General features: G+C 35.0%; 1 protein-coding gene across 1 annotated transcript in view; it reads left to right on the top strand.

Annotated features, from left to right (window-relative positions):
• LOC130217097 (teashirt homolog 2) overlaps positions 1-21,465 on the top strand; it is a 109,585-nt gene extending 88,120 nt beyond the window's left edge. Inside the window, exon 2 of the mRNA XM_056449114.1 lies at positions 17,601-21,465. Coding sequence (XP_056305089.1) covers positions 17,601-20,623 — 3,023 coding nt within the window. The 3' untranslated portion in view covers positions 20,624-21,465. The remainder of the gene's footprint in view (positions 1-17,600) is intronic.
• Positions 21,466-22,049: the final 584 nt, after the last annotated feature.

Consider the following 22,049-nt stretch of genomic DNA (forward strand, 5'->3'; position numbering starts at 1 on the left):
CTGCGTAGTTTACAGCAGATTATTGTAGTAGCATTGGAAGAGGAGGCGGAGTCTCAGACTTTAGTCCCTCCCTCTCAGTTTGTGATGATCAGACTCTGTTAAGTGTGATGTTCAAGCGAAGCGGCTTCCGGGTCCAAGCTCTCTATGGAACTGTAAGGGGAGACTCAACAAATGGTAATAATAAACGTTCACAATGCGATGTAATACTTTCAGAAATCACGATCGCCATATATATGGAATATATCCATGCCTGATATCCGATGACCAGAAAGTGATTCATTTTTTTATAAATTGTTCAAATATTGGTGTCTGTGATATCCAGCATATGTTTTACACAGCGGATGCCCTTCCAGCTGTAGCATAACACTGGAAAACACCCTTACACTCTTGCACTCACACTCATACACAATGACCAATTTAGTTTACCCAATTCACCTATAGTGCATGTCTTTGGGACTGTGGGACAATACGAAGCACCTGGGGGAAACCCACACCAACACAGGGAGAACATGCAAACTCCACACAGAAATGCCAACCATTGACCCAGCTGGCACTCGAACCAGCGACCCTCTTGCTGTGAGGCAATTGTGCTACCTACTGCAACACCGTGCCGCCCCTGTACATCATGATTTAATCTCAAATTCACTTTAATGTGTGATATGACTAAAAAGTGGTCATGAATATTTTGTCAATTCAAATGAGCAGCAGCTTGGACCCGGAAACAGTATTTCATACGTCACGACAACAAATGGATAAAAGCCTGGTTTCCATCATAGCGTGGTTCATGAGTTCAGTCTGATCTAGTTCACTGTGACCAGAAGGAAACAGCAGCAGAAACAGTCTGTTTGAGCTCCAGAGGTCTCAGTGGAGCACTTCATTCACCAGCCTCAAGATGTTTGTCCATTTGAGGACCACAAATGATCAGGATCAGCTCATAACAGATCAGTCCTTAGTCAACATCTATAAATTAGTATGCTACAATACAGTGACATATTCGCATTAGGAAGATGTAGGTATCCAACACATCCACTATCTCTTTTTTTTTTTTGGCATTATTTAAGCTTCTTATCAGATATTCTGATCAATAAGTATCTGACGTGTCTCAACCCCTAAAAGAAGCAGCTGAAATATTAGGCTTTTTGGACTTCATGCGGAGCTGGAAAATTCAGCTTCTGCCTGACAAAAGCAATGCATTCGGGTTAGACAATTTGTCTGGCTTTGACTTTTTGTGTTGTAGCCATTTTGCAATCATATGTGCCTTACAAAAACAGCAGGAATAAAACAAGAGCAGGTATTTAACCAATCTTTATACTCAATATCTGATATTTGAATAAAAAAAAAAAAAGATTCTATACAGTTGAAGTCAGAATTATTAGCCCCCCTTTATTTATTTTTTTTATATTTCCCAAATGATGTTTAACAGCGCAAGGAAATTCTCACAGTATGTCTGATAATATTTTTTCTTCTGGAGAAAGTCTTATTTGTTTTATTACAATAACTTGCCTAATTACCCTAACCTGCCTAGTTAACCCTTTAAATGTCAGTTTAAGCTGTATAGAAGTGTCTTAAAAAATATCTAGTCAAATAATATTGACTGTCATCATGGCAAAGAGAAAATAAATCAGTTATTAGAAATGAGTTATTAAAACTATTATGCTTAGAAATGTGTTGAAAAAAAGTCTGCCAATAGTATTTTAAAATATTTATTTACTGTATGTATGTATGTATGTAGGTATGTATGTATGTATGTATTGGCAAAACAATAAACAGGGGGGCAAATAATTCAGGGGGGTTAATAATTCTGATTTCAACTGTATATAATTTTATTGTAAAAGACTAACAGTGTGTAAGAAAATGCTTCATTGCTCCTATTTGGAAAATGTCATAAATGCGTATACACAATGGACCCTTAACACATTTTCAGGTTTCTCAGCTGCGGGAGATATTTTGAAGTATGCTTATGTTATGCAATAAAAAAACATTTAGAAGGTTCTTGTTTCATATAATGTATTGACATCTCATAGTGAAATTTATATTATGTTACTTATTTACACATGAACGCACTATTGGTTTGTGTTTGGGTCAAACCATCATTTTTAAATTCATTTTGTGAACCAACATTACTGAAAATTATTTACAGATAATTGGAAACAGGAGAAAAAAATTGAACGCTCTGTATATTTTCAGACATCAAATACAGCAATGAAAGTTTTTGACTTTTTTTTAAGCACACTAAAGGAAGTGTTTTAGATTCATGTTTTTTAAGTCTGTGTGAACCGGAATTTGCTGAGACTTTTTATTTGTGTATGTTGACGTCAGTGCTTAATTTGTGAATTGCGAGGTCCTGGAACAGATCGGGGTAATCGATCTGGCATGTTACCCGAGGACGAAAGTGAAGAGGGTTGGGGAGTCGCGGAAGAAAGTGAAAGTGAACAGCGGACGGGGGAGGAGGGCGGCGTGTTCCGCCACAAATTAAGCCCTGGTTGATGTACTTCACACTGAAATTAATTATTGAGTAGGGAGCAGGGCTTTCTTTTTGCACGTCATTCCCTCATAACGTAGCAAACTAACCGTATAAAGGGGGTGTGGTTAAGAATATTGTAACTGATGCTGTCAGACTGACATCATCAGAGAAGGACTGTCACTCCAAAAGCAAAAGTGAATAGAAAATTACCAAAACATCTTTTTTATTCAGTTGATTAACTTAATTAATAACAGATGAATAGTTTACTTAAAGAATATCAATGTGCGCTAGCAAAATAAACACTATAAATTTCAATATCACACAGACTTTAACTCCGCTCACACCTTTAACTAGTGATAGTGTGGCTCATCTTGAACATTCATTCATTCATTTTTTTACGGCTTAGTCCCTTTATTAATCAGGGGTCACCACAGCAGAATGAACTGCCAACTTATCAAGCTTATGTTTTACACAGCGGATGCCCTTCCAGCCACAACCCATCACTGGGAAACACCCATACACTCTCATTCACACACACTCATACACTATGGCCAATTTAGTTTATTCAATTCACCTATAGCGCATGTCTTTGAGACTGTGCGGGAAACCGGAGTACCCAGAGGTAACCCATGTGAACATGGGGAGAACATGCAAACTCCACACAGAAATGCCAACTGACCCAGCCGGTGCTCGAACCAGCGACCTTCTTGCTGTGAGGCAATCGTTCTACCCACTGCGACGCCTCATCTTGAACAAGCCTATACTATTGCTAATTCTAAAGTGGGCAGAGCTACACATTATGCCCCGCCCACTATTGTGTATGAGTTGAAATGACATCAAATCAAAGCTGCCCATTTCAAGGCACTTCAGGAGACCTTCAATGTCCAACAGCATTCATCATAAAAGCCATGTTTGCTCCTCTTTCAGTTTTGGCCTGGTTTTCAGTGTAGTTTTAGATTTAATGTGTGCTTTCAGAGAATGTCTTTTGTGGTCTGAGTGACTCGGATCAAAGGCACAATTGCTGGAAGTTTCTCCGTCCTGTCTGAACTGTGACGCACTGTATTTGATTATATTATACCATTAAATATTTAATGCGTGGGTATATGAAAGCAAGACATTTATCTGCATGAATTGCTCCTGTTTAGTCAAGGAAGTAATGTGCTTTAAGTAACATCTCTGTCATGCATACTGAAATGAGCGCTAATCTCTCCGTCGCCTGGTTTCCAGCCAGAAGAACTGGAAGAGCTTTGTGGAGCAGTAAGCTGACGTTACAACAACAACAACACATTATGCTGGGATCTTGATTTACTGTCAGATGTCAATCAGAACTATATTAAAAAATAACTAATATCTAGTTTTATATTGACCAAAATCAGAAGATTACACTATGCTCAAATGTAAATTAAGCTAATATATTTTATATATAATTAGAATGTTTAATTATAAAATTCAATTATAGTTATTAAAACTAAACAAATTAAATTAACAATTATTTATTATGATCGTGATAAATAGCTAGTGGATTCTTTTTTTTTTTAAATACTAAAATATTTTTAACACCAAAATTAAACAAAAGGGGCTTTAGGGGTAACTAATGTGTTGCTGCTCTTTGGATAAGACAGGGGTCACAAATCTCGGTCCAGGAGGGCCGGTGTCCCTGCAGGGTTTAGCTCTAACTTGCCTCAATACACCTGCCTGGGTGTTTCAAGTGTACCAAGTAAGATTTTGATTAGCTTGTTCAGGTGTGTTTGATTAGGGTTGGAGCTAAAATCTGCAGGACACCGGCCCTTCAGGAACAAGTTTGGTGACCCCTGGGAAAAGAGATAACATAAACATTTAAACATTAAGGGCTCTATTTTAATGATCTAGGCGCAAAGTCTAAAGCTCATGGTGCAAAAGCATTAAGGGCATGTCCGAATCCACTTTTTGCTATTTTAAAGGACAAAAAAATTGCATTGCGGCGCATGGTCTAACAGGGTTGTGCTTATATTCTCTTAACGAGTTATAACATGCATTAAACCAATCAGAAATTCATCTCCCATTCCTTTTAAGAGTCAGTTTTGCCGCGCCATGGTGCATTTGCTATTTACATGGCAGACTTTGTATGTGTAAAAGCTGAACGTTTCACTAGCGAGAGAACAGTTAAACAGACCATCTGCAGCGAGGAAAGAATGAGCCTCCTCCATTCAGCCTCTTTACTTTCACTCTTCACTTTACTCCTTTACTTTTGTGGATAAGGAAACAGTGTTTTACTCACTCCACTGAAGACATCCATTAGTCTATACATTTAATTTTGTTTGTTAGGCGCAAAGATTTGTTTCAAAACTATTTCTAAATTCAGTTCTAATTTCCAGCAAACGAATAAATGAACAATAATAAGGAAGTGTGGTCAAAAACGAGTTATAGAAGAGTTATAAAAGAGTTATATCCAAACACATGTTCTGGTCTTATGCCCCATATGGCGACGCATACGTCTAAACCTGACAGGTGGACAAATCTAAACTTTTTTTAAATTTTAGAAAATTTTATTAAAACAAATAGAAATTTGCATATATTAAATAACACTGATAATAATAATAACATTATACAAGTGCAAATTTTCATGAATAAACTGAAAAAAGCACCCCGAGATGAGGCATGGAGGCAGTGGGTTTTATATTTATTTGATAATTTTGATAATTTTTGTAACATTTTAATCCTTTTATTGTTTTCATATGTAAAGATGTGTATCTTGTTGTACATCCTGTGTGTATTAAGCAATGTGGAAGTGTTTGGACCTGCATAGGCGCAAAACTAACGCACTTTTAGTTGGTCAATGGCGCGGTCTATTTCAGTTTATCAAAATACCAACAATGGCGCCTTTACACACCTCTATTTTAGACCAGCACACCCATGAGTCCACAAAGTGGTGCAAATAGATTTGCTTTTATAGCAACGTGGCGAAAAATGTGAAAATTAGGGTTGCGCTGGTCTGAAAATAGCAACAAATCGAGCCATACAGGTCTTGCGCCTTATTCTAGCAGGTGTATGATAGGGCCCTAAGATAAATAATGAAATCATAAGTGAGAATATTGAAATGTGAATAATAAATATGAAAATATTTTCACCTTTCGAGTGCCTTGAACTTCTGATTTCGTTGTTTAATAAAATAACATTGTCTATCAGAAAGATATGAAAAAGTGATGTTGAGTGTTTGTGTTTATGTGTGTGTGTCTGCTGTACTTCCTGCACTGAGCTGCAGATGTGTGCAGGGAGTGGCGGAGCTGGTAAATGAGACTTGAGTCTTGCTGTTGCATGTGATTTATCAACGTCTCTGAGCAGCCGCAGCTCAACGCGCTGCAACACTCTTGAACTCTATTTAGGGCACAGTTAGGTAAACCCACAGTGATCCACACTGTCAAAGCTTATGACAAAAATCAATAGCCAAACCAGTGTGTCCAACAAAAGCCTGACTGCAGAGGAGATTACAGCGCTCGCATGACCTGCTTCATTACCGCCAAGTGTGTGTGTAGGAGAGAGAGAGGAAGAGATGGAAAAGTGTGTGTATATGTATATGTGTGTGTATATGTGAGTGTGTGTAAGATGGTGTGAGTGTATGTGCATGTATGTATGTGAGATAGTGTGTCTGTGTTAGTTTGTGAGTGTGTATGTTTACGCATTGTGTGAGATGGTTTGTGTGTGCATATGAGTGTGTATGTGTATATGTGTGTATATATTTATATATATATATATATATATATATATATATATATATATATATATATATATATATATAGTGTGTGTGTGTATAAATGTGTGTGCATAAATGTGTTGTGTCTGTCTTTTGTGTGTGTATATGTGTGTAATATCATGTGTTAGTGTGTCTATATGTGTGTGTGAGATGGTATGTGCGAATGTGTGCATAAGATTTTGTTTCTGTTAGTGTCTGCATATATGAGTGTGTTTGTGCTCATATGTGAGATGGTGTGTGTTAGTATGTGTGTGTACTGTATGTTTTCACGTGTGAGATGGTGTTTGTGTTAGTGTGTATGTGTGTGATATTGTGAATATATGTGTGTGTACAGGTGTCTAAATATATATGTGTGTGTGTACATGAGTGTGTTGTGTCTGTGTTTTGTCTGTGTGCAAATATGTGTGTATGGGTGTGTAAAATGTATGTGTGAGTTTGCGTGTGTGTGTGTGTGTGTGTTCGCTCGCATATGTGTACAAGATGGAGTTTGTGTTCGTGTGCATATGAGTGTGTACGTATACACATTTGAGATGGTGAGTGTGTATGTTTATGCATATGTGTGAGAGTGTGTGTAATGCGAGTATGTGTGTGTATACAGCATATGTGTGTGTAAAAATATATATGTGTATGTATGTGTGTGTGCATGAATGTGTTGTTGTCTGTCTGTGTATATATATAAATGTGTGTGTGTGAGAGAGATGGTATGTGCGAATGTGTGTGTGAAAATGTATGTGTGAGTTAGTATGTGTAAGTGTATGTTTGCAAATGTGTGTGAGATACTGTTTAAGTCAGTGTCTGCATATATGAGTGTGTATGTGCACGTGTTTGAGATGTGTGTGAATGTGTATGCTTATGCATTTGAGAGATTGTGTGTGCATGTGTAGTGTGAGTGTGAGTGCAAGTGTGTTTTTTATATTTATATATATATATGTGTGTGTGTGTGCATTCATTTGTTGTGTCTGTGTTTTGTGTGTGTATATAATTATTTATGTGTATGTATGTGTGTGCATGAATGTGTTATGTCTGTCTGTGGTTTGTGTGTGTGTGTACATACATACGAGTGTGTGTGAGTGTGTATTTTTTTTTATATGGGACATGAAAATCTTGCTCTCTCTCTGTCTCTCTCTCTCTCTCTTTTTTAAAGCGCAGCATAAATCCGGCAGATGAAAATGTCATGGAGCAGGTTCATTTTGCAAAGAGGTTTTGATTGCCATGCGCGTGTAATTGATTGTTCCAAGGACAGGGGGAAATCTAGAAATGTCATAACAGCCTCTGCTTAGGTCTCTCCTGCTGCTAGACAATCAATGAGAAGTAAAAAGAGCTATCGATCCACGCACCGCAAAAACTGTAGCCTGAGACGGCCAGGAGATGCTGCTGAAAGTGGCACAGGCGGCTGGATCTGTCAACAGCAGCAACTCTCCCGCTACACCACTGTTAGCGTTAGCATGTTGGCAGAGATGTTGCAGCTGAATCTCAGTCTGGGGAAATGTTTGACCATGTGCTTATAGAAGTATTAGCAGTAGAGTTAGATAGACGTGGCCTGATAGTCAATAATAGCACAGTATATCTTGGAAATTAACTTGTGATACTGATATTGTGGAATTAAAAAAAAAAAAGGGACTAAGCTGAAGGAAAATGAATGAATTTTGGGCTTGTTTTTATTTAGGTCTAATATAAAGAAAACTTCTTTTTGTCGCACTTTATCGATTCGGATCTATAGATTATACATAGACAGTACAATATATTCCTTGGCTGTTTTCTCAAAATCAGATTTGATAATACTTAAGTCCTAAATCTCCACTTGTGCTCAACTTAAACATCCCAAACTTCACAGGTTTATTCATATCTGTATTCTGAAGATATTTTATCAGAGAGATTGTTAATGTATAAGTGTATACAATATTTCTTTAAACTAATTTTTGATTTAACTTTTTAAAAAGTTTTATTGTTTTTTTGTTTTGTTTTTTGGAATTATGCAGCGCTAACAAGCTATTCACAAAAAATATTTTGTACATTTTTCAAATATCTAATAAATTATGGTGATTATGATAATATTAAAGAAAATATAATAATAATAAATAATAATAATAAATAAATAAATAGTTTTTTTTATTGTAAACTGTTACTGTTAAAACTTTTCAAACATCTAAAAATTATGATGATAATATTAAATATTTTTAAAAATAATAATAATGAATAAATAAAACATAATAAATAAAAATATATGATGATGACAATAATAAATACTTTAAAATAATAATAATAAATATAATGAATAAAAGTATTTTATATTGTAAACTGTAACTGTAAAAACTTTTCAACCATCTGAAAATTATAATAATTAAAATGTAATAAATAATAAATAAAATGTAATAATAATAAATAAAATATGATTTTATTATTGTAAACTTTTACTGTAAAAACTTAGTTTACTTACTGTAAAAAAGACGATGATAAATAATAAAATTAATAATAATTAATAAAATATAATAAATAATAAATAAAATATGAATTTTATTGTAAACTGATACTGCAAAAATTTTTCAAACATCTAAACAATGATAAAATAAATATGTTTAAATAATAATAATAAATATAAATAATAATAAATTATTTTTTTATTGTAAGCTTACTGTAAAAACTTTTCAAACATCTATAAAATGATGATGATAATAATAGCAAAATTTTAAATAATAATAATAATAATAAATAAGATTTTGTTATTGTAAACTTACTGCAAAAACTTTTCAAACATCTAAAAAATTATGATGATAAGAATAAATAAATAAATAAATACTAAAATTTGTGCTAGAAATGTGTGCGAATTAATTGAATGATGACTCATTTGTAAATGTAAACATGCAAGTTTTGGAAAATACAGTACTTAATACATTTTTTTAATATAATCAATCAATTAAGCACAGTATGATGAAAATGAGTTTAATACTTTTAGGACTTTTATTTTGTAAGACTAAAGGCTTTAAGGACCTGTTGCCTTCCTGTAATAACTAATACATTTCAGTTTTTAAAAATGACATAACTAACAAATTTAGCAATTAGTAACTAATTAGTACCTAGTTACTAACTAAAGTTTAATGAAAATATCATAAAATGTTACCTAGTTTATAATACTTTTGCAATTTAATTTGTTTTATTTACTCGGAACATTTCTATACAGTAAATCAAATAGACGTCAAGTTCTTTTTGTTAATAGTTATAATATTTGTTTTGTTTTATTAGATTTTTTTATTATCTGAATATTTCTATGCAATAAAGCAAATATGTTGACTTATTTGTTAATATCTGCTAAAGTGACCCCTTTAGCATCTTATGTTGGTATCAGAATATGGTATAGCTTCAGTAATTATCACAGTAAGAGAATCTGATCTGGGTTCAGTAGAGCAGCGAGTGCAGAGTGAAGTTTGTTGCTTTGTTTCTTGAACTAATGTAAATCACAGGCCTGACTGAATGCTGACTGGCAGATTTACCCTCAACAGGCGTCTCTCAGCGGTGATTATTATCCCTCAGCGGTGCACACTAAGAGCACACGTCCAGCTAGAAGACGACAGGGCCACACTTTTCACTCTATTATTACTGTTAGCGCTGTATTATTAGCAGAGAGCAGAGCTTACGTGATCCAGAGCTGTGCTTCTACTATACGTCTGTTTTCAGTAGAGAGAGGATAGTTTAGCTTATTTTGTTTTACTGTGTTTTTTCTCTCTCCAAATTTCTTTTTATTTTTACCAGGATTTTTATTTATATATTTTTATTTTAAGCATATATAAATATATTAAATTGTACATTTTATATTTTAAAACATGGACAAATAATTGGGTTGTTAATGTTAAAACACTGTGCTTCTCAAAGTAATAATATCAAGAACATTCTTTCATTTAATTTCAGTTTTGCTTTATTTTACTGTATTTTATTTTAAGCCATTAAATCACGAATTCAGTATAAAACAGTTTACTAATATTTGAAGAGAAAATATATTTTCAAAATTGTAGATTTTATTTTTAAAACATGGACAAATAATTGGGTTGTTAAAATACTCTTTTATTACTATTTTAATATTATTACTTTGAGAAGCACATTCTAGTTTCTCCAAATATCATTTTATTTGTTTTATTACTATTTTACTATTATTATTAGTGAAATATTTATTATATTTTCAAGCTAAACTGAACTTTTATTTTGACAGTTTGTGGTGAAAATGCTGATTTGTACTTATTTTATGGCTATGAGGTGTTTATATATATATATATATATATATATATATAAGCTGTATATTATTATTATTATTAATGTTATTACATTTTTTAATGTAGTAGTAGTTTTTTAATCAAATACACCAAATTAATATTTATTGAGTATAATAATAATAATAATAATAATAATATAAACCAAATATACACCAAATTAAATTAATATTTCAGTATAATAATAATAATAATAATAATAAATAATAATAATGATAATAATAATAATATAAATCAAATATATTTATTATTTATATATTTATTGAATATAATGATGATGATAATAATAATAATAATAATAATAATAATAATAAAATATACACCAAATTAAATTTATTGAGTATAATAATAATAATAATATAAACCAAATATACACCAAATTAAATGAATATTTCAGTATAATAATAATAATAATAATATAAATCAAATATATTTATTATTTATATATTTATTGAATATAATAATGATTTTCATAAATAATCAGTTAGCAGTTATTTAGATTAACTTTATTGTTTTATTTTTATATATATATATATATATATAAAGTGTCTGTTTTTGTAATATCTGCAAATTGACCTTGTTTTTAGTATGTTTGTTTTTAAATAGTTATTATTAATTACCAAGTCCTTCTCTGTTCCCGATCAAAACATAAACTGAGCCCAATCTGAGAATCCCACATGAAGATTGACCAGTTCAATCTTTCTCATGTCACTTTTATTTTTCAGTTCTGATAGATCCTCATTTTGAAGCGCTGCATTAATTTACACACACATCCCGTATAATAACACTCAACTTTTCTCTTCTCTTTTTTTAATATCACGCTCTTTCCTAAACTCCCGTATAACTTCATTTTAAGTGCATGAATTTTCAACCCAGCACTTTTTTCCCTCCCTTTTACATTAAAATGCCGGTGCCAGAGGAAATGATACAGATTACACTCACTTTGATCCATCAAAGTGCAAAATCACCAACTCATTACAGCTTTTTGTAGGTTTAGAAAACGCTTCATCTAAACGTTAGACACCATTGTGCGGGGAGACAAAAAAAAATCTGGAAATACATCCCCGTCTCTCTTACAATTAAAACCGGTTTTGTTCCAGCCTTTGATCAGACTTACAGTAATAAGAAGTGACTCTTAAGAAGAAAATCAGTAATAACGCGGCTACTGTATATATGAATCAGATGTGAAAGCACATTTAAAGCTGCTGAAGTTTGGCTGGGAGTCGGGCTCTTTGAAATCCAGCTGCCGCTGTGTTTTGCCAGGAGTCTTTCCCAACGGATTAATGTTATAAACACTTAGCGGCTGATTTATGATGGACACCTTGGGTTTTTTGACCTTTGAATATCCCTGTCTGAAGATATAAATTTGTTGTGACACAGATTGGAGGGTTTACAGAAGTTTATGACATGCTAAATCTCTGCCAGTGCCTGATGTTTTTTTGTAGGCCTGGTTTGAGCCGAGGCTGTTTTCATTGCTCTCGTACTGAGAAACAAGCAGCAAATCCTGCTTTTCACAGACATACTGAAACATTCAGTGCAGGCAAGAGAAGCTGATTTATCACATCTGCCTGATTTATTTGACTTGTAGCATCGACTAGCATTTTTGATTGCGTGCTTGATAGTGATTCATTTTAATGCATTTATTTTAATGTCATTTATTTATTTATTACACTATTTGGCACTACATTTACCAAATTCTGTTTTAGTCTTTGACATGTTCTCAGATTTCTGTTATTTAAATTAGTCATCAAAAGAATCATCCTAATTGAAATTTTGACACAAAAACTATTTATTAATAAATTATAGTGCATATAGTTTTATGCAAATAGTATATACATAAAATTATTTAATAAAAATATAAAATAAAGATTCAACTTGTTATTTTCTTATTGTTATCTCTTATTTAATGTATTTATTTTGTTAATTTGTATTTCTTGTTTGATTAAAATATGATTAAATATAATTTTAAAATATGATTAAAAATATGATTAAAATTTGTAAAAAAAAAAATAACTTTTTGCATAAGAAACAAAATAATTTTAAAAAGTATTTTTTTTCCTTTGAATTATTAAAGTTAGTCATCAAAAAGCATGATTTTTTTGCATTGCAAAATAATAAAACAGAATTTTTACTAAAAAACACTTATTTTTAGTCAGTATATATTTTTTACAATTTACTTTTTAATGCAAAAAATGTTAGTTATGTGTATTTTTTTTTCTTTGAATGATTAAAACTAGTAATCAAAAAGCATGATTTGTTTGTATTAAAAAATAGTACTTTATTCTGAAATTTGGTTTGATTCATTTTACTCAAATATAATTATTACTTAAAATATAGTTGTTGTTGTTGTTTTTCTTGGACACCATCTGAAAGATTAAAATTAATCATTAAAAGTATGAAGTTACCTTTTTTGCATTAAAAAAGTAAAGTTATGTATTTTATTTTTTCTTTGATTTATTAAAATTCATCAAAAAGCAGTCATCAAAAAGCATGATTTGTATTAAAAATCATTCTTATCATATTTTTAATAAATAATTACACAATTCTTTCTTAAAAATATATATTCTTGGACACCATCTGAATGATTAAAATTGGTCATTAAAATTATTATTATCGTTTTTAAGCAAAAATAATATTTTAATTAATTTAAATGTTTTAAATCAGTAATCAAAAAGCATGGTTTCTTGTATAAAAAAGTGATAATAGATTTTTTTGTACATTTAAAACATGCAAAAAATTTTACTATAAAAAAAAAAAGTAAAACTATCTTTTTTAATCGTTCCTATCACATTTTTAATAAATAATTGCACAATTCTTCTTTAATAATATATATTCTTGGACCCCATTAGAATGATTAATGGTTAGTCATTAAAAAGTATGAAATTATTGTTATTTTTTTACTATTTATATTTTTTTATGCAAAAAAGTTAATGTTATGATCAAATTTAGTAATCAAAAGCAGGATTTATTTGTATTGAGAAAATACAACTTTATTCTGAAATTTAGTTTGATTCCTTTAATAAAATTCCATAAAATTATGTAATTATTACTCCTTTTAAAATATAGTTGTTTTTTCTTGGACACAATTTACAAGATTAAAGCATGTGCCATTCAATGAAATCATCAACTTTTTTTTTTGCGTTTAAAAGATAAAAGTAAAATATGAATAATTGTTTTTTTATATATATATTAATAATTGATTTGTTTTAATTCCCTTTATAATGCAAACATAAAATAATTGTGTAAATCTTCTCATAAATATAAAGCTTTTATTATCTTTCTATCCTTCCGAGAAGTAGTCTGCTTTACAATGTTAATATATTCCTGTCATCATTTCTTTCCTCCAATATAATCTTGCGTGTGTGTTATGTTGGACATGAACAAACACTTGTTGAAGTGAAATAAATGCGGTGGCATACAGAAGTCATTCAGCTCCAAATAATGCATATTGAACATTAGTGAAATCAACACAAATATGCAGATCAGATTCCCACTTTGCTCGTTCTATTGGCTCGCACATCAATAACAGAAGCGAGAGGCGGGACGAAACAGCAGAGGATTATGGGAAGGGCTGCTGTTTCTGCTGTCCTTGTGTTTGATCTTGCTCTGCGTTTGGCAGAAATCACAGGCGGGTACAAATGGGTGAGAAAGGGAAGTGCAGGATTTGGGTCTGGAAGGTGATGAACGTGCGTGTGTGTTAATGTGGAACCCAGATGGAGAGACCGCAATCATGCCACCCACAGCATTCTGGGAAATAGACACCATTTTTGAAGCTTTTATCAGACAAAGTGTTGCATTTCAGGATTAATTTACATTTATAAAACACACTGACATGTTTTAAATTCATTTAATTCAGCAAGGACGCAGTTAATAATAATGATAATTATAAAAATATCAATAATAATGGTTAACACTGTCGTCTCACAGCAAGAAGGTCTTTGATTTGAGTCCTAGCTGGACCAGTTGGCATTTCTGTGTGGAGTTTGCATGTTCTCCCTGTGTTCGTGTGGGTTTCCTCCGGGTGCTCCGGTTTCTCCCGCAGTCCAAACACATGCGCTATAGATGAATGGGATGAACTAAATTGGCCATAGTGAATGAATGTGTGTGTGAATGTAAGAGTGTATGGGTGTTTACCAGTTCTGGGCTGGAAGGGAATCCGCTGCATAAAACATATGGTGGATAAGTTGGCGGTTCATTCTGCTGTGGCGACCCCTGATAAATAAAGGGACTAAGCCGAAGGGATGAAAGATATAATAAACACTTGGATGTTATAGAAGATTTTAATTTCAACTTTTTATTCATCAATAAGTAATGAAAAATCTATAATTATTTTATTATATTACTTATGCTATATAATATTTATTTCAGCAAGTTGTCATAATTAACATTTTTATTTCATGTATTCACGCTAAATTAAATTCAAATTAATCAAATGCGATCCTGCCATAATAATACTAAAATCTTCATTTGTACAGCACCTTTAAATGTTGATCTCAAAGCACAAAAACAAACACACACAACACAAATGCTGCTTTTTAATTAAAAGTATTATTAAATATTGTGTATATATTTTAGCAAGCTATCATAAACGAATCGCCATAATAATGATAAAAACTTTAGTGTACTTAAAAAAAAAAATCTGCTCAAGTTATAATGGAAAAAAAATACATAATTATCATTCATTCTCTTTTTGGCCTAGTCCCTTTATTAATCTAGGGTCGCCACAGCAGAATGAACCACCAACTTATCCAGCATATATTTTACACAGCGAATGCCCTTCCAGCTGCAACCCATCACTGGGAAACACCCATACACATCTAAACTCATTCACACACTACTTTCAATTTTAGCATACCCAATTCACCTGTGCCAGATCTCTTAGGACCTGTGGGGGAAACTAGAGCGAACACAGGGAGAACATGCAAACTCCACACAGAAACGCCAACTGACCCAGCCGAGGATTGAACCAGCAACCTTCTTGCTGTGAGGCGACAGCACTACCTACTGCGCCGCCCTCCAATCATCAAAACATAAAAAAAAATCGATGTAATTATTATGTAATATTTAAGGAAGTTGCCATAAATACACTCACTATTGTAAATCTCTCATAAACAGAAACATGCCAGTCACTTAATAAATAAAATAAAAATCACGTTGATTCATGAGGATTGTGCAATCTCGGACAGGATTTTTTTTTTTTTGATCCCACCTATCCTGTAAATAATCTAACGCTAAGAAAAGACTTCACTGCTGTCCATCACAATGCCTGCGTGAGTGATTACAAACAGTTGAGACACCAATCTCACTAAAACTATATATACACACACACACACACACACACACACATCACAATACATAATACATGATTCTCCTCCTGGAAGCTGCCAGTGCGTGAACAAATTCTGAGACGCAATCATGCATCATAGTCAGTCATTTGAGAAATGTTCAAGGTCAGGACGCTTTTATCAGGGCACGGAGGGTCCCCTAGTTTGAGGGACCCCATTCTTTAGGCTCTGTATGGAGAGGTTAAATACCGGCTCCATCTTTCTCCATTTGCTGACTTGAGTTCAGCTCCAGGCTCACTCCTCAGGCACCTTTGAAATATTGATAAAAAGTCTTATTTTACCAGCACTTTTAGGCCTCATATTGGAGAGCTGCCCTCATTGAGCATCACCAGCTCGAAAAAATATATATTAACCACAAGAAAAGTGAGTGCTTGGGCCGGGCTGTTAGGTCCTATGTATATTTAACTGAGCACATCTGTGCGTAACAGCACTTGAAATTTTCAAAGTGCTATCCAAATATGTGCTCATGAAATTTAGATGATCTTGATTTTTCTTAACCGCCGCGATTGATGTAATTGACGGACTCGGCTATGTTTTATTAAGTGAATAATACAGTGCGGTTTAAGAAGCGATGAAAGATTTAAGAAAATGATCTTTGAATCTGGATGAATTTGTAGCCGGCGAATATTCAGGACGGATCAAACGGGATGCCAGGTTTCATTTAAGCGTTTTTAAGCGAACGCTGTTTATGCCGTTTTTGGGGCTCGTTTTGAATGAGGATGATTGACTGTAAATAAAAACATGTTTGACATTGTGAACTTTCAGAGTGAAATCTTGCATCTTCAGATCAACTTTATAGCATGCTGAGCTCCTTAACGCACATCACAAAGCCTATCAAATAGTTTTGAGACTTGACTAGATTGCAGAAATTAAAATTTAATCATCCTCCAGTGTTTCCAAACATTTATGAGTTGAACACATAATAAGGATGATGTTTTGAAAATCCATCCAGAAAAATGCTATAGAATTGATGACCACAAGTTTCCAACATTCTTCAAAATATCTTCTTTTGTGTTCAACAGAAGGTAAAAAAGGTGGAGAATGAGTAAATGAAAGATGAAACTATCCCTTTAACACCTAGAGAAAATCACCTTTCCGTTCCATACAGTTGCTGTAAACAGATGAAACCTGAGTCAGTGACTTATGAATCACACATACTGTATTGTCAACTATTACCCACTATTACCAAGAGAAGATTACAGGCACGCAAGCTTCTGTGACAAAGGATTACGTTGCTGCAGCTAAAAAACAACAGTGATTTCTAATAATAAATGACATCATCTATGTATTCTCAAAAGACTTTTAAAGTTTGATTCATACAATTAGGATTGTATTTAATGCATGTACATCCCACAATGAAATCTGATATAAGGCAATATATGCATCTTGCATATGACATACAAGTTAATCTTTGAATTTTTACATATATTTTGATATTTTTTAACCATTGTAATTACAAATATGTACAAAAATATTATCCATCTAAATATCTGAATATATGTACATATTTGTAGTTCCAATGGTTGAAAAAAGTGGCCATTTTTGTAATGTATGAACTTCTGTATATCATATGTAGTTTGCATGTATTATTTTTTTATATGGGATAATTTCACTAAAACATCAATGCATTGCACTTCAGTAAATAAAAAGCATAACATGATAGAAATGCTACTCAAGTTTTTAAATTTTCTGCATCTGGTATTTTCTTAGATGACTAAAAATCAAGTGATTCATATTATTAATCTCCTCAAATTTCAGTAGACAGCCCTAATAACACTATTCTCTGTCTGTTCCGTTTCCAGCATACGAGCCAGATGACGAGGTCGGTGTCCAAGAGTCGATCGAAGAGGAGGAGGGCGAAAATGCAATGCAGACCGAGGAGGAGAATTCAGAAAGGCCCACTTCCAAGGACAAAGACGACAAAGACATAGACAACAAAAGCAGCTACAGCTTCCAGAACTCTCCGGTCAGTGTCCTCTCCAACCAGGAGGTTGAGCTGGAATCCCGGCTGAGCGATGGCAGTGACAGACTGTCTGACTTTAAGACCTCACCACCAGGAAGTCAGAAGGACACCGAGACCCAGAGCTCCAAGCTGAAGGATGACATGCACAGTAGCCTGGAGAAAATGAGGGCTGCCTATGCCAACTTCCTTTCAGACTCCTACTGGTCAAAGATTGGACTAGATTTGAAGGTTGCTAACACTGGCAGCAAAGCAAACTGTGACAGCACCAACGGGAGCACCAAGAGCGAGTTTGACTGGCACCAAGACGCACTTTCAAAAACCCTGCAGCAAACACTGTCCCCGAAACCCGTGTCAAAGCCTAATCTATTCAGCTCCGTCCACCTGTACAGGCAAAATAGCAAAGCGTGCGGTGCGGTCTTCACAGGGGCCAGTCGATTTCGATGCAAGGACTGCAGTGCAGCATATGACACCCTGGTGGAGTTGACGGTGCACATGAACAAGAGCGGTCACTATCAGGATGACAACCATAACAGGCAAAACATCGCCTCCACTTCGTCGTCAAAGAACCGAAAGCGGAACCTTCAAGACATGGAAGGCAAGGAAGACGCGCAAAAAGTGCTCAAGTGCATGTTCTGCGGCCACTCGTTCGATTCTCTGCAAGACCTAAGTGTCCACATGATCAAAACGAAGCATTACCAGAAAGTGCCTTTGAAAGAACCTATTCCAGTAATCACTCCCAAATTAATCCCACCAGCAAAGAAACGTGCATTTGAAGCCACAAGGCCTTGTTCGCCCGACTCAACCACGGGAGTTTCAGGTTACACCGATGCCCAAAGGTCGTCCGGCCTTGCCAATGCTCCCAACAACCGCTACGGCTATCAGAACGGTGCAAGTTACACATGGCAGTTTGAGACGTGCAAATCTCAGATCCTGAAGTGCATGGAGTGCGGAAGCTCCCATGATACTCTCCAGCAGCTCACCACTCACATGATGGTAACCGGGCACTTCATTAAAGTGACAAACTCAGCCTCCAAAAAAGGCAAACAGCTAGCCCTCGATCCTCTAGCAATAGAGAAAATGCAGACTCTTACTGAACCCACAGTGAACGAACTTGAAGGAGAAAAGGTTTCTCCAAAGAGCACAGCATCCGGGGATTCGGAGAGGGCTACCCCGAGAGATATGTCACCAGATAAAGCTGAGAAAGACGGGGACAAGGATGATAAACAAGATGAAGAGGAACGGAAGTCGACTGACGGCAATTTTAAGTACCCGTACTTGCGGGAGGAAGACCTTGAGCAGCAGGGGTCCTCCGGAGGGGGGGACATTCTCAAGTCTTTAGCAAATACGGTGGCTTCAGCAATCAATAAAGCTCAAACAGGGACCCCCAGCTGGAGCGCTTACCCCAGCATTCATGCAGCGTACCAGCTATCAGGGGTGATCAAGACCGCCTCCTTTTCTCCTTCTCCTCCCATCCAGCTCAAGCAGAGTCTTAACCATAAGCACAGACCCATCGCTCCCAAGGGGAAGTTCTATCAGGCACTTCGGGGACTTGAAAGTTTCCAGGGACATCACAATTCGGACATCAAAAAGGAAAGGGGTGGTGCATCTGACGGCAAAGAGAGCCAGAGCAGTAGGTTTGATCTGGTGGAGAACGATGACAGTGATTGTCAAGATGATTCCTCCTCCTCTTCAAAGCTGGATGCAGACTGTGTAAGTGAAGAGAATGACACAATCAAAGGGAAGTTGAGCCCGGCTTTCTCTGACAGAGGGAACCCGTCACCTAGCCCCCCTGCCAGCAATGGGCACAGCACTTCTTCAGAGCTTGTCAACGATTCCCAGGAAGTCCTTAGCATAAACCCTCTAAGCGCACTTCAGTCTGTCTTAAACAATCATTTGGGTAAAGCAAACAAGCCCAGGCCCGAAAGCATCCTCTCCCATCGCACACAATCCATCTTTTCAGAACTGAGTAGAGGTTTAGAGAAACCGCTCTCAGCATCTGCTGCCATCAGAGCCAGCAACAGCTTCATGTTCACAAATGACGACCAGCCAATAGACTTGACGAAACACAAACACAACAAACCAAACTCTTCCCTCTTATTGCAGTCCTCCACTCCAATGCACCAGAAACATGCACTCTCTGACATTGCTGACATGGTTAAGGTTCTTCCAAAAGCCACAACTCCAAAACCTCCGATGCCAGCCAGAATGCCGGTCATGAAGCTGGAGACTGACGTGCGCCGATTTGAAGATGTGTCCAGCGAGATGTACTCAGTCCATAAGCGTAAAGGTCGACAGTCCAACTGGAACCCGCAACATCTGCTCATCCTCCAAGCCCAATTTGCTTCCAGCCTTTTCCAGACTTCCGAGGGCAAGTATCTGCTCTCAGACCTAGGCCCTCAGGAGAGGATGCACATCTCTAAGTTCACCGGGCTTTCCATGACCACCATCAGCCACTGGCTGGCCAACGTCAAGTACCAGCTTAGGAAAACTGGAGGAACCAAGTTTTTGAAGAACATGGACACTGGCCATCCGGTCTTCTACTGCAATGACTGTGCATCACAGTTCAGAACCCCGTCTGCGTTTATATCCCACCTCGAGAACCACCTGGGTTTCCAAATCAAGGACATGAACAAACTACCTATAGAACACCCGACTAAAATAACAGAGCCCGAACTTTCAAAGGTGCTCACCATCCGGGCCACGGATTCACAGATCACGGAAGAGGAATCTGACTCAAAGTTCAAATGCAAGCTCTGCAGTCGGACATTTGCCAGCAATCACGCGGTCAAACTTCACTTGAGTAAAACGCACAGTAAATCCCCTGAGAATCATTCACAGTTTGTGGAAATGGACAAAGAGTAGCTTTGTTGATTTGTACTACTTGTAGTTATCTCGTTGGTAAATAACTGTAATTGCTCTGCTTTTATAAAACACGGGTCAAATTGTCTACTTTTTCTTTTCCTTTTTTTTTTCTTCTCTCCTCCATGTTTCAAGTAGCATTACGTAGAATGGTTCGACTTCAAAAATCGACATTTCATCATCATCAACGTCATATTGAGGACTAAATGGACACACTGGCTGGGTTAGAATGAAGTGTACTGTTAGAAAAAGAAATAATCATAAAAAGATTAAGAATACATTGACGTTAAGTCTTTGCACCCTGTTCAAATGCACCACCAGTAATGAAATGTATTACTGCTTGAGACATAAATGCTGATGTTTGCATGCAATAGCTCTGGCTATGACTACTATTTATTTGTATGATATGGCAAGTTTTAACTGTATTACGTTTAACAACAAATTGATCAATGCATTAACTGTAATTTGCAGATCTGATCATGCACTTGTGAGAACACACAGGTGCTCAGACAGCTAGCCAGACACACATTAAAAACATTTACTGAAATGTACAGTATATTTGCTCTGTAAAATGTTTGTGTCGCAACGATAGAACAGAAAAGCACTTTAATAAAAGTTTAATCACGTTTAGGCGCAGATTCAGTGTGTGGGCTTACAGATTTGGACAGGTTTGACACGCGGAAGTCTCACATTAATGTATATTTAGCATTGCAGAAGAAAAAAAGTGTCTCACTGGAAAAATGCTGAGTGAGACAAAAGAACACTGCACCTTTTATACCAATACAAATAAAACATTAACATTTTCTAACTGTCTACAAGTCGTCACTTCACATCTATTGGTATTTCTATTCATATTGACTGCAGACGTTTTGAAAACTACGATATATCAGAAAGCATGCATATTCTTGCTATTTTTATGCTAAATAAGTCCTGTAAATGACTAGTTTTATTTTAAATGTATTTAGAAAGGCCATCAGTAGCTCACACAATAAAACAAGTATGTTTTACTCAAATCCATGACTATAAATTAAATCCAGTGAAACTGAGAAATTCACAGAGAAGCATTTTTAAGTATGGGCTCAGTTTTTAAGGTTTTTATTTGATTATTGTTTTGCTCTTTCATCAATTATGACACTTGACCACAAAACCAGTCATATTATTATATAATATTTTGAAATTGAGAGTTTCTCCATCATATACTTCTGAATAAATAAGCTGAGATTAAGATATGGTTTATTAGGGGAGGGGAATATTTACAATCTGAGGATTAAAAATAAATGAATAAAAATTGCCTTTAAAGTTGTCATTACTAATCAGAAAATTTCGGTATTTACAGTGTAGAAAATTAGCAAAATGGCAATCTTTACTCTTATTAAAATCTTTTCTCTGGTCCAGCCTGATCTCACAAGGAAACGAGAGTATTTTGTCT

The sequence above is a fragment of the Danio aesculapii genome, chromosome 23, assembly GCF_903798145.1.
Source record: "Danio aesculapii chromosome 23, fDanAes4.1, whole genome shotgun sequence".
Taxonomy (NCBI): Eukaryota; Metazoa; Chordata; class Actinopteri; order Cypriniformes; family Danionidae; genus Danio; species Danio aesculapii.